Source organism: Herpailurus yagouaroundi, unplaced genomic scaffold (assembly GCF_014898765.1).
Source record: "Herpailurus yagouaroundi ecotype Mexico unplaced genomic scaffold, PumYag 355, whole genome shotgun sequence".
Classification (NCBI taxonomy): Eukaryota; Metazoa; Chordata; class Mammalia; order Carnivora; family Felidae; genus Herpailurus; species Herpailurus yagouaroundi.
The window spans coordinates 7,539,307-7,553,023 of NW_024412572.1; the positions used below are offsets into that span (position 1 = coordinate 7,539,307).

Consider the following 13,717-nt stretch of genomic DNA (forward strand, 5'->3'; position numbering starts at 1 on the left):
TTTTTTTTTTTTTTTTTTTTTTTCTTTCAACGTTTATTTATTTTTGGGACAGAGAGAGAGCATGAACGGGAGAGGGGCAGAGAGAGAGGGAGACTCAGAATCAGAAACAGGCTCCAGGCTCTGAGCCATCAGCCCAGAGCCCGACGCGGGGCTCGAACTCACGGACCGCGAGATTGTGACCTGGCTGAAGTCGGACGCTTAACCGACTGCGCCACCCAGGCGCCCCTCCAAAGGGATCTTCATATGTTAAAGAAGACTTATAGGATCCTGGAGTTCAGGCTAATGTCAAGTTAAGGTTGCCTTTTGCCTCTCACAAAGTATTAACATTGAGATCAGTGAGTTCCGGGAAGAAGGCCACTCTGCCTGTCCCAAGTACTTGTCAGTGGGCTGTAAGTTGTAAGGAAATTTACTTTTTTCTTTTGCCTTTGTTCTTTACATCAATTCTGTATACCAACTTAACTATTAATAGGGTTCTGTTGACTGGAAGCCTTACCAATAACATAAACTCAGCTATACTGTATTCTTACAATAAAGTAAGCTAGAGAAAGAAAATGTTACTAAGAACATCATAAGGAAGAGAAAATTCATTTATAGGACTGTACTGTAAAAAATCTGCATATAAGTTGACCCATGCATTTCAAACCCACATTCAGGGGTCAACTGTACTTCTTTTTTCCACCAACAGAAATATTAAATATAAGAACGGTCATATTTGATACCACAGGGAATTTTCAGAGGTAAAGTTTGTTGTGGATAATGAAGGAAGGAGAGTTTGTATATGTGGACCTCTCACCCTGCCTTTAGCCAGACTGAAACCAAGCTTGAAACCACTCCTTTAGGGCAACCAGTGTTGCTATGTTGACACAACCACATACGTATTTGATACTCTTCTTCCAGGTATGGGAAGGCCGATGGCGAGTAATCCCTCATGATGTACTACCAGACTGGCTCAAGGATAACGATTTCCTTTTACATGGACATCGGCCCCCAATGCCTTCTTTCCGGGCCTGTTTTAAGAGCATTTTCAGAATACACACAGAGACAGGAAACATCTGGACCCATCTCTTGGGTATGTAATATCAATGGTGTCAGGAATTAATGATTCACTATATTTTTTTTTTCCCCCATGTATTTGAGGGTTAAGGGTAAAACTTAAAATGTATTTGGGACTTGCCATTTTGTTTTCTGAATTTCTAATGATAATTTCTTATTGGTTTACTCTGTGGTTATCCTAGTTTGCTCTTTGATTTTATTATAGCTGAGTCATATTTTTCTCTACTTAGATTGTCAACAGTGTCCTTGAACCAGGCCAAGGCCATTTTGCTATACAAAATGTGTATAATATTTTAATGAACAATGTGAGGAGGGTGGTTATTTAATAGAAATAAGCTGATTTTGGGGGAGCCTAGGTGGCTCAGTCAGTTGAGCGTCCAACTTCGGCTCAGGTCATGATCTCACAGTTTGTGAGTTCGAGCCCCGTGTTGCTCTCTGTGTTGACAACTCAGAGCCTGGAGCCTGCTTTGGATTCTGTGTCTCCCTCTCTCTGCCCTTACCTGCTTGCACTCTGTCTCTGTCTTTCTCAAAAATAAAAATAAACATTTAAAAAAACCCTGATTTTTCAAAGTCATTACTTAAAATATTCACAATTTTAGTTTGACTTGAAGTAGAATGTGATCTATAATTTTTTTTTCCATCATGATTGCATATTAAAGAAAGAGTACAACGAGGGAAGATTAATCTTTTCAACAAATGGTATTCAGGAAAACTGAGTAATTATATGTAAAAGAATCAAGTTGGACCTCTACATCACTCCATATACAAAAGTAACTCAAAATGGATCAAAGACCTAAACTAAAACTATAGAACCTAGGCGAAAACACAGATGTAAATCTTTGTGACCTTGAATTAGGTGACAGTTTCTTAGAATTGATGCCTAAATTTGGCACAGGCAACCAAATTAAAAATAGATAAGTTGGACTTTCTCAAAGTTAAAAACTTTTGTATGTCAAAGGACATTATCAAGAAAGTGGAAAGATCACCCACAAAATGGGAGAAAATATTTGCAAATCATACAACTGATGAGGATCTAGTAAATAACTTTCTACAACTAAACAAGAAAAGGACAAGCATCTGAATAGACATTTCTCCAAAGATCTACAAATGGCCAGTAAACACATGGAAAGATGCTGAAGTGTCAACTGTTTCAGTTAAAAAAAAAATGATGCTCAACATCATTAGTCATTTTGGGAAATGCAAATCAAAAACTTTGAAAAATGTAATGAGATACCACTTTATACTCACTAGAATGGCTATAATCAAGAAAATGGAAAATAACAAATCTTGGCAAGGATGTAGAAAAATTACAACTCTCAGACATTGCTGGTAGGAATGTAAAATGGTTCCGTCTTTATGGAAAACAGTTTGGCACTTCCTCAGAAAGTTAAACTGAGTCACTAGCAGTTCTGCTCCTTAGTTAGGTACTCGAGAATATTGAAAACATGTTCATACAAAAACATGTATACAAATGTTTTTAGCAACATTATTTGTAATAGTTGAAAAGTAGAAACAATCCAAACATCTTTCAGCTGGTGAATGAATGGGTAAACAGGATGTGGTATATCCATACAAATGAAGTATTATTTCACCGTAAAAAGAGATGAAGTACTGATATGTGCTGCAGCATAGGTGAGCCTTGAAACATTATGCTAAGTGGCATAAGCCAGACTGTATGATCCATACACATGAAATGCCCAGAATGGGAAAATCCACAGACACAGTAGATTGTGGTTGTCTAAGGCTGTGGGGTAATGGGGAGTGGGAGATGAATGTAATAGGTATAGGCTCCTTTTTGGGGTGATGAAAATATTCTGAAATTAAATAATAGTGATGGTTGCATAACATTGTGAATATGTTAAATCTTTTCTGGCTTACCCGATTTGACTTGCATTTCATATCACACATTTGGCTTCCATTGTGTCTCCAAGTTCCTGCCTGCTAGTGTAGTAAGAGTGGAATAGAGAATCAAATCCAGCTTGTTGCTGACTTCCAACTCAGGGGTAAAAGATTTATTAAATAGATTGAATAGTCAGTCACATAGCACATGTTTAACTTCTTTTTTTTTTTTTTTTAATGTTTGTTTATATTTGAGAGAGAGGGAGACCGCATGTGTGGGGGAGGGACAGAGAGAGAGGGAGCACATGTTTAACTTCTTAATTTCTGTGCCTTCCTTGTGTTAAGTGGCCTTTCCCTAAGTAATAAAAACATGTATCTCATTGTGAAAAAGAGCAGTTGAAAAACTGGTTATGAAATAACATAAATGGGCATAATTTATTTTCCTTAACTTTTGAATCTATTGGGTCAATGGACAGGACCAGAGAAGCATAATATTCCTTGACACCTGTTGGTGGAGGAAAGCTGTATGTCTTGCCAGGGTTTGGAGGTATTAGAATTCATTGCAAAGCAAACATAAAATGGACCTTTGAAAGCTGGACTCCAATATATGTGCTAAAAACTAACTAACTTTCTTTCTCTTTCTTTCTTTCTTTCTTTCTTTCTTTCTTTCTTTCAGTTTATTTATTTTGAGAAAGTGTGAATGGGGGAGGGGCAGAGAGAGAGAGGGAGAGACAGAATCCCAAGCGGGCTCTGCTCTGTCAGTGCAGAGACCAACATGGGGTTCAAACTCAAAATTCATGAAATCATGACCTGAGCCATAATCAGCAGTCAGGCGCTTAACTGACTGAGCCACCCAGGTGCCCCACCAAAAACTTTCTAAATGAAATTTTATACTAGATCTAGAGGTAGAAGTGGAATAATTTAGCCTTCTAAGAAGTAGCAGCATTGTATTTTTTTTTTTTTTTTGATTATGCTGTTAGATAAATAAGTTACTGTATTCTACAAACTCATTTTTTGAGGCTGAGGAGTATAGGGTACCAACCATGTATGAAGTAGACCAAAATTTTGGATAAGCCTCAGTTATTTGGAACATTTTTCTTATGGAACTTTTGATTTAGATATCATTATGATTGTGAAGGACTGAAAGCCTAATGAATATACAGCACTGTTTCTTCACAAGGATAATCTTTTCTCTCCCCACACTCTTTTCATAGGTTGTGTATTCTTCCTGTGCCTGGGGATCTTTTATATGTTTCGCCCAAACATCTCCTTTGTGGCCCCTCTGCAAGAGAAGGTGGTCTTTGGATTATTCTTCTTGGGGGCCATTCTCTGCCTTTCTTTTTCATGGCTCTTCCACACAGTCTACTGCCACTCAGAAGGGGTCTCCCGGCTCTTCTCTAAGTACGTACCTGAAAGCCTACATTGTAATCAAATATTAGAGTCAGTGGTTAGGGAAAAACATCCAGTAGAGTAGGCAGAATTCCTGATACCATCTGAAGAGAACTTAAAAAAAAATTATTTATTTGGTTTTTAATTTAAAGCAAGCATCCTAGTTTGCCTCTTGGCTGTTACTGCTAGCTCATGTCATAGGGGATTAATTGGAACCTGTAGTGGGCAGTACTTTTTAACATCAAATGGATTTTTTTTTTTCTTAATTTAGACTGGATTACTCTGGTATTGCTCTTCTGATTATGGGAAGTTTTGTTCCATGGCTTTATTATTCTTTCTACTGTAATCCACAACCTTGTTTCATCTACTTGATTGTCATCTGTGTGCTGGGCATTGCGGCCATCATAGTTTCCCAGTGGGACATGTTTGCTACCCCTCAGTATCGAGGAGTAAGAGCAGGTAAGAGATACGGGAGTTTTGCATTGGACATTGATTTATTTACCAGTCATTTATTAAAGGCCTACTTGGCAAGTCTTATGCTGTGTACTTGTGATGCAAATATAAATAAGTCATAGTTTCTATTCTTTGAGGGCTTTTTATGTAGTAGTGTTCATCAGTTATCTTAAAGCACTAGAGTTTAGGGTATTGTGAGCTTTATGAGCTGATGTATATATTTTGTAATTCACTTGAGTTTATGACTATGTGCTGTCCATAAGGCAGCAAGTGGCTCTGTAACCTTTGTAAAACAATGATTATTCTTAGTCTGTCAGCTTGGAGTATACTTTTTTTTTTAGTGATTTGTTGTTTTGTTGTTGTTATCATTTTTTGTTTTGTTTTGTTTTATATTTTTATTCTAACATGTGTACTGCTTAGGTAAATAAAAACTTCACTCCATACTGATTGTATTCTACTCAAGTAGGCACCATACATCTCTTCTGATGTAAGGATAAAGAGGCTTTTTATATTTAGGATAATGGCTTGTTTAGCTGGAGATCATATGGAAAGCCAAAAGGCCTTGGCTGAGCTTTCCTGTAGAAGTGTGGAGTTCAGAGAGACATGTTTTTGTCTCCCAGTAGCCTGGGGACTCCTTGTAGGCAGAACCATGTCTTCAGTTTTCTATCCACAGTGCCAAGCCTGGTGCTGAGAATGAACAATTAGTAGTAAAAGGAGTATGTTTTCTTTTGACCTTTAAAAAAACAAAAACAAAACATTGAGTATTAAAATCCAAGCTGCGGTTCTTCTACGGTTACCTAGAAGGTTAGAAGTTAGAATTTAACTTCTTGTTAATGACCACTGTTAGCAACAGTCTACCGACTTCCCTTTTTAAGTGATCATATGAGCAGATAACCAGTGGTCAGGATTGGCGTCCAGTAGTACTTAACTGTGGTGCTAAGCCTGCTTAAGCATGTGAGATAAGAAACATTCTGCTATGATACAAATCAGAAGAACCAAGTTCCTGAGGCTCTGACTTCCAAGAATGATAGGAAAGACCAGTAGAGCCTTTATTTAACACGTAGAGGGAAATAACAAGTGAAAGAGGATCATGATGATTTTTCTTCTGTGAGGAGTATTGCCATTTTCCTCTTCTCTTGGAGATGTATGTGTATACATATATTGCTGCATACCAGCAGTGTATTTGGTAATGTCCAAAGCAAGCAATATGCCTCTTGTATTTTGAGAGTTAAAGATCATTTTTAACTGTGTCAAAATGTAGGAGCAGTTACTGGCTGCTGAGAGGTGTTCCTGTGGTGTTTTGATGGACACATATTTGTGTATATATTCGTAAGTTCACACACATATAAATTACTCAGCTTTTTACAGACTTTTACTTAACATTCTATTTATGACAGTCTGGTAATTTTTACTTTGTTTTAGTTCACTTAAAAAAAAATTGTTGATTGAGATCACTTAGTTGATCTTATAACCTAGGTCCTATCCAGAAGTTTGAAAAACACTGCTATAAATGATCTGGAAAGCAGTAGGGCTGTGGTGGAGTGATTCTGATAGATTTCTGTACTGGATTGGTACTTTTTGGGCCTGGGAGCTTTCAGGAGCAGTCGTGCCCTCCCCTCCGCCCAGTTGCCACCTCCACCCTTTCACTCTGCTTAAACGCCAGGAATATCTGGTGTTTCACAGGGAAGATAAAATATGTAAAACTGCTCTGTTTTGCAATCTTTGTCTATAAAGAGGCAACATTTAGGGAAGTTTAAACAAACTCCTAGAACTGTCCATTCCTGAAACCCTTAGCGACACAATTCTGTACACTTTGAGGACTGCTGACTTGTTAAACTAAGCATCTCTTAGCGGGAGGCTCCTTGCATTTGTAAATAGATCTGTCTTTTAGAACTTAGCTGTGCTGTCTGGTGTGGCAGTGTCCAAGAGTTTGAAGAACCTTTTTCCTTTCAAACAAGAAGCCAGTGTTGCATCATACTTGAAATATTCAGTTTGTAGAATTACTAGTACTGTATTTTAATATTGACTTCTTCCTTATTTCTCTTCTGCATTTTTGCTTTATTCTGTTCTTATGATTGCTAGGAGTGTTTTTGGGCCTTGGCCTGAGTGGAATCATTCCTACCTTTCACTATGTCATCTCGGAAGGATTCCTGAAGGCTGCCACCATTGGGCAGATTGGCTGGCTGATGCTGATGGCCAGCCTCTATATCACAGGCGCTGCCCTGTATGCTGCCCGCATCCCTGAACGCTTCTTTCCCGGCAAGTGTGATATCTGGGTAAGTATGATCAGGGGCAGTTAGTGTGTATACATACATATCTGTTAGTTTGTTATTGGAAGACCGGGGAGTGAAATAATTGAAAAAGTTTTAGACTAAGAATTGAGAGACCTGTATTCTAGTTGTAACTATCCCTCATTAGTGTTTCTCTGGATAAGTACAGTGATGACTTCTACTGAGCACTAACTTGGTGTTGGCATGGTACTGAGTGAGCACTTTACATAAATTACCTCATTTAATACATCGGCCGTATAAGGTATGGCAACTTTTATTAATGTTTTCATTAATAGGTAGGAGCAGAATTTGAATCAGGCTAGTCTGATATCAGAATCTGTGCTCCTGTATACTACACTGAATTGGCCATGCATTTAGTTTGTTTTGGTTTCCTCATTTGTAAAATGAGGGTGATGGACTAGAGTTTTTACCAGTCTTTTTTTTTTTTTTTTTCAACGTTTATTTATTTTTGGGACAGAGAGAGACAGAGCATGAACGGGGGAGGGGAAGAGAGAGAGGGAGACACAGAATCTGAAGCAGGCTCCAGGCTCTGAGCCATCAGCCCAGAGCCCGACGCGGGGCTCGAACTCACGGACCGCGAGATCGTGACCTGGCTGAAGTCGGACGCCTAACCGACTGCGCCACCCAGGCACCCCCAAAGTCCTTTTTGATACTAAAACGCAGTGATTTGTAATGAGAGATTGAGTGTGTATGTGTGTGTTTGGTTACAATAGGAGGTAGAGTTAACTAGATTGTGGTTAAGAGAGAAGGAAAAAGGGATGGAAAAGAAATAGAAGGGACCAACAGATGGAAAATTTTATAACTGAAATTGGCCTGAAACATTTTCAATAGGTATAGAATTGGAGTGTTGTTGGATATGAAGTCTGACCTTTGGAATTCTGTTCCTCAAACCTGTTGCTGATTATTGTAGGCTAAGTTGATCACCTAGTCTTCAAAGTTTAATTTAGCCCTCCTAAAATGAAGATAATACTAATTTAGGCAATCTTTCAGGTTCAAATTAGTTAATTTATCTTTTGGAGATTGCCTCATCGTCATTTTGATGTTGATTATGGAGATAATTCTCCCCCCACTTTTGGGAGAATGAATCCCCATTGGTTTCCTAGGAAGCCTTTCTTGGGATGTGACTTGTGGGTACTTCTAGTTTACACCTTTAAAATCAATATCTTTCCCTTGATGAATACTGTTTTTGCAACTGTACTTTTTCATTTTGAGAGTATAATGAGAGAATAGTGTAATTTTTGAAGTGATGTTTGGTGCACTGAGCAATTGATAACCCCTTTTAAGAAATGAACTAGCATTCAAAAGAACAGATTAAGTCAGAAAAAAACATCACATGCTTATAGACCAATTTCTTATTTGAGAAGGAATTAAAAGGCCCTGGCTTCCCTAGTCTTTTGATACAGTATGTTCATGTAATTCCAGACTCTTAGAGCTGAGCAGACATATGTTTTGACCTTCTACCTAATCCTAGAAATCCCTGTAGTTTTTCTGGGAGAGAGCAACATTTATTTTTTTTTTATTTTATTTTTAAAAAAAAATTTTTTTTTCAACGTTTATTTATTTTTGGGACAGAGAGAGGCAGAGCATGAACGGGGGAGGGGCAGAGAGAGAGGGAGACACAGAATCGGAAACAGGCTCCAGGCTCTGAGCCATCAGCCCAGAGCGTGACGCGGGGCTCGAACTCACGGACCGCGAGATCGTGACCTGGCTGAAGTCGGACGCTTAACCGACTGCGCCACCCAGGCGCCCCGAGAGAGCAACATTTAAATGGCCATAGCTCTGGTGCTTTATTCAGTCCATGATAAAAATCTCCATCAGCAATGAGAAAAACCTCCCCATGTCTAACTGCAGTCCATTGCTGGGCAAGGAGGAATCCTTGGGCCTTTGATGTCTGTTGGCAAGAGTATGTGTATGTCATTTGCCTCTGAGTTCACCAGATACTCCAGTGTTACGTGTGCAAATCTTCATGGTTAAAACTTAGTGGCAGCACCTTGATTTCTTTGGGGATGGCTAGCCTTCGGTTCAGCAGAATGTGATATGCCTAATGGATGTTCCAAGATCTGTGGACACTTCGAATTTGAGCTCTGTCACCTCCGTTCCCTGCCTTGCTCAGCACAAATGATCTGAAGACTCTTTAGCAGACTTTAATAACGAATGGATTTCTCTCCCCCTCCCCACTCCCCCTTGCCTCCAGTTTCACTCTCATCAGCTGTTTCACATCTTTGTGGTTGCTGGCGCTTTCGTTCACTTCCACGGTGTCTCAAACCTCCAGGAGTTCCGTTTCATGATCGGCGGAGGCTGCAGTGAAGAAGATGCACTGTGACACCTTCCAGAAGCCAGGGACTGTGACCCTGAACCAAGGCCTGTGGTACCTGCAGGCCTCTCTTACTGGCCATCGATGCCAGTGCCAGAGGAGCCCCAAAACTTTGACAGCCTCATGGGCTTTGTGATGCCCCTGGGGCTCCACCTGGTACATGGCTGAGAAGAGAAAAACAAAAATAAATCATACCTCAAAGGATGGAGTGCATCAATTTGGAGAAAAGGAGAAATGGCCCAGACCTTGACTTATATTTGGGATCTATCAGTTGAGGGCTCTGCAAGACCCTTGGCAAACTGGCTTCTGATCCGTGTTCATATTTATTTGTAGAAGATGGGAAAACAGTTTAGCTGGTGGTTTGTTCTCCCTTTCTCTCTCCTTAAATCAGTAATACAAACAAATTTAGGTGAACATTTGTATCCTATTAAAGGGTGGGAATGTGATTTTAGATGCTCTTTTGGGAGAACAAAGAAATTAATGTAAATAAGATTTCTAACTTACTGTTTAAATAAGAATTTATATAAATGTTTAAAACATAGGGGTAGGGGAGGGAAGGGAATTTTTGTATAGAATGAAACATGCAAGTACCACACACTGTTTCAATTTTGCACAAGGTGACTGTAGGAGGTTCAGGTGATGGCCCCAGAATGTATAATGCCTTGGTACACCAAGGTGCCTTCTAAAGGCTGACATACCTTGGACCCTGGGGGGCAGAAAGTACAGCCCTAACCCAGTGATCACATGACCACTCTCATGTCTGAGAGCTTTTGAGAGTCCTGTGGTAGAGGGAAGCTGTATGTGTTTTCTCAGTGGAAGCAGCACGTGAGGCTAACAGGATGTGTTAGATAAAGGCTCTAGTTAAGGTATCATTTGAGAGACTGACTGGTTGTGCTGATAGTGACCCCTTCTAAAAAGTAGAGCCATCTACTTGGGAAAATCAGTTATGCCAGCAAAGGGGTAGTGGAGACAGTAGGAGGAGCTCTGGAAATGTCCTGATCTGATTACTTCCTGGCATCCTATTCAATTTTGTGGTGATTTTTATCTGATTGAAAGGATGTGAGTTTTCCATATCCTTGCTATAGAGCTCTGGAATGCCCTAGAAATTTCCTTCTGTTAAAGTCACTGCCCTAACTACCTTTCTTCTTCCTGGGAATGTAAATGGACCTTTCCCTGGCATCACAGTTTCTGGCATGGAGCCAGCTACAAAAGAGATTCTGACTTGTCCAGGTGCCTCCTGAGCTCATTTACATAGGTTGGAGAATGCTTCCTTTAGATCAGGAAAGATGAATTTCACCTCTCGCATCGCTTAGTAAGCCTAGTTTGTGATACACATATCAGCTGTCCTTCGAACAAGAAGGCCAGTGGAACTCTTATAAAAGCAAAGTCCAGTACCCACCATGGAGTTTTCAGTATTCTCTGAACCCCAGTTTTGGGGGATAGCATGATGGGAAGTTTTAAAAGAAAGTTGTTTGTTACTGCCAGGGAATCTGGTACAGTCCTTAAGCTGTATCTTTAAAGAGCTACCAGGAATAGAAAAATGAGTTTTCATGCCCCAGAGGTACCCTCAGGGAGAGTGGTAGGGGAAGGTTCTGGTTCATAGAACCCTGAGCTTGGCTCATAGGCAAACCACCGAAATAGCACTTGAGTCTTAGGTTACTTGCTATCATCCAAGACTCCAGGTGATTGAGTTACACCCTGGGGATTGTGGGCTTTAGAGGGAAACGTTGAGGCCCTGAGCACAGGGACTGGCACCAAATAGGTGCTTGGGAATATGGGGAGGGCCTCCTTTTCAGTAATGAGTTTCCTTGGTCATTATTCTCCTTTCTCTCCCCTTCCAATCTCCAGCAAAAGCTGGGAACCAGGAAGAAGGACTCCACTGGTAGAACTTGGAAGGAACTTGAGTGTTTTGGTTCTGAATAAGGTAACTGCCCTGGGTGCTAGGGGACCCAGCAAAAGACTGAGTGGGTGACAAGACTGGTGCAGTGCCTGACAACATAAAGAACAGTATTACTCCCTTTGAGGGAACAGCCCAGCAGGTCAGTGGCCATCGGGAAGAAAGCTCACTTAGTCTCATGGAAGCAACAGCACATATCAGAAGCCAGACTTGCTCTTCGGTCATGCACTTTGGGATACAGGGTGTAAGATGCAGCCCTGTAACAACACCAACAGAAGTAGCAGTTTCCGGGCCCAGTCACCCCACACCCCAAAGGAGGAGCTGAATCTGGTTCAATATAGCACAAACTGTTAGGAAAAATGAAATTAACATCAATGATGCGTAATCCAGTAAAAATCTCCCTCTTTAGGGTGTGTGTGCGCGCGTGTGTGGGTGTGTGCGCCCATTTATATGTGTGTGTCTATGTGCAACTCACTACCAGTAGCCTCACTGTGCACTTGGTCTTCACAGTGCTTGCTGAGAACTCTCACCAGGTTGGCGCCTGAATGCCTTACTCTCAGCATCAGAGGCTTGCTTGCTCTGTGCAGATTTTTAATTTTCTTTGTTGGCCCTAGGCTGGTTAGGACCTCTACAGCTTCATTCACCATTAAATAGTGGCCTTTTTCAGTATTTTCCCCTTCCCCCTTTATAAATTGCTGAAGCCACAAAGCACATTTTGGGGGATCATAGAAGGTTGGGGTTCCAGAGAGGCCTCTGTGTGATGGTTCCATTCATCATGGGATTTCCCTTACTTGCTGTATTCTCAACTTATAATAAAAAGAACCAAATGGAATATGAACTTTTGTTGTGTACTTTTTTACTGGTTCAGCTTACCTCCCTTGAAGCCTTAATTTAGACACTGAAGCTTATCTTCAGAGACTTCCCATTCTCAGTGTATAAGTCAAAGTATGCCCAACTCACTTTTCCTGACCTTTCTTAAACTTTCATGACCACTGGGACCAGGTTAGAATGGAGGGTAGAGCTAACTCCAAGGCCAGTTCTCAATTTATGGTTAAAGTTTATCAGAATAATACCTAACATAATGGACACTTCATGGGAAAGTTTCTGTTGAAGGACTCTTGACATCTCAGATACCTGTAACCACCTCCCTGTCAACAGATCAGTATTATTCCCTCATTTCCTGGATGAGGAGACTGAAGCTCAGAAAGGCCAGGTCTGAGTCTCTTGTGCCAGCACTCTTCACAATAAGAAGAAAGTTTGGGTTAAATAGTCTCATGTATGTTGACTTAAAGGTTTTGGGATTTGTTAACCCTTTGTGTAATTTACAAAAGAGGAATCCCAACCCCTTTGCCTTGGGTAAATTGTTTTGCAAGGGGAATTTCCAATATTTGAATTCTCGTTTTTAAGTATAGATCTAACTTTAGGGTTTCCCTATATATTATCTGTGTATAGAACACTGGATTGCATTCTCTTCTGAGGCCTTTTAAAAAAAAACACTTGGTTTTTTCCTAGTCTTTTGCTAAAAACGGTCTATATGCTCCCTTTCTCAGGTGATTTCTGTGGATATTATAAAGGAAATAAAGGGTAAGTTTGAATTTTGACTTTATAGACTGCTAGGGCTCTGAGTTCCCTAAAGAAGCTCTTGGCAATGTTGCTTTAAAGTTATCCCAGAAATAATATCCTTGTCTCTAGAATATTGTGCTTCAGTTACAGCACATTCTGTATTTTCCTTCCCTCACTGGTCATGAACTATTGACCACTGCTCCCTGTTTCCTAATGTGCAAAGTTTTTCTGCCTTCAACTTTTTGACTTGGTGGAAACAAGGTCAGTTTGCCTCTTGTAACTTCTACTTGTGATGGCCTAGGGGAAACTGAGGAAACAGGAAATCTAGCTGCATGAACATGAAAGCCTCTCATTATGGCCCACTACCATCCCTTGCCTTGGCTATGCTTACCTGAAAAAAGAGGTAGGTTCAGAGTTAGGTTCTGCCATTTGCCAGTGACCTAGGAAGAGTCGTTTTTATTTTCCTAATGCACCTTTTCTCACCTGTTAAAATGGGCTTCTATTCTTTGCATCTTTCACTGAGATTAACATTTCTCAAAGTTTACATAGTGATTGGCTGGCATTTCTGCCAAACTCTTATCTGATCCCTCCCTTTTGTCACCCTCTTCCCTGTATTTACTTTTCTGGCTTTAAGATATGTCCATTTCCTTGTCCTCCTAAACCAAAACTTCACTTAGCATTATGAAGTAGTGAACTCTTAACCTGAAAGCACTTCTATTAAAATGTACAAAATTATTAGGTGGATCTACTAGTTAATGTATCACTGTACTGAGAAAGGATCTGAAAGCAGCTTTGAGTTACTGGTCATCCAAAGGCGTGCAACATTGTAAAGAAATGTCAAGATTCTGTCTTCCAGAATCTTGTTCTTTATTAAATGACTTTGGTTTTAACTTTGTTCCTCTGAAATCAAAGTGATGG

General features: G+C 40.2%; 1 protein-coding gene across 4 annotated transcripts in view; it reads left to right on the plus strand.

Annotated features, from left to right (window-relative positions):
- Positions 1–12,074, plus strand: part of ADIPOR2 (adiponectin receptor 2) — an 81,469-nt gene extending 69,395 nt beyond the window's left edge. For all 4 annotated transcript variants that reach the window (XM_040463048.1, XM_040463047.1, XM_040463046.1 and 1 more), the window contains exons 4-8: positions 898–1,069; positions 4,107–4,293; positions 4,553–4,740; positions 6,817–7,010; positions 9,220–12,074. In XM_040463048.1, coding sequence (XP_040318982.1) covers positions 898–1,069; positions 4,107–4,293; positions 4,553–4,740; positions 6,817–7,010; positions 9,220–9,348 — 870 coding nt within the window. In that variant the 3' untranslated portion in view covers positions 9,349–12,074. The remainder of the gene's footprint in view (positions 1–897; positions 1,070–4,106; positions 4,294–4,552; positions 4,741–6,816; positions 7,011–9,219) is intronic.
- The last annotated feature ends 1,643 nt before the right edge of the window (positions 12,075–13,717 follow it).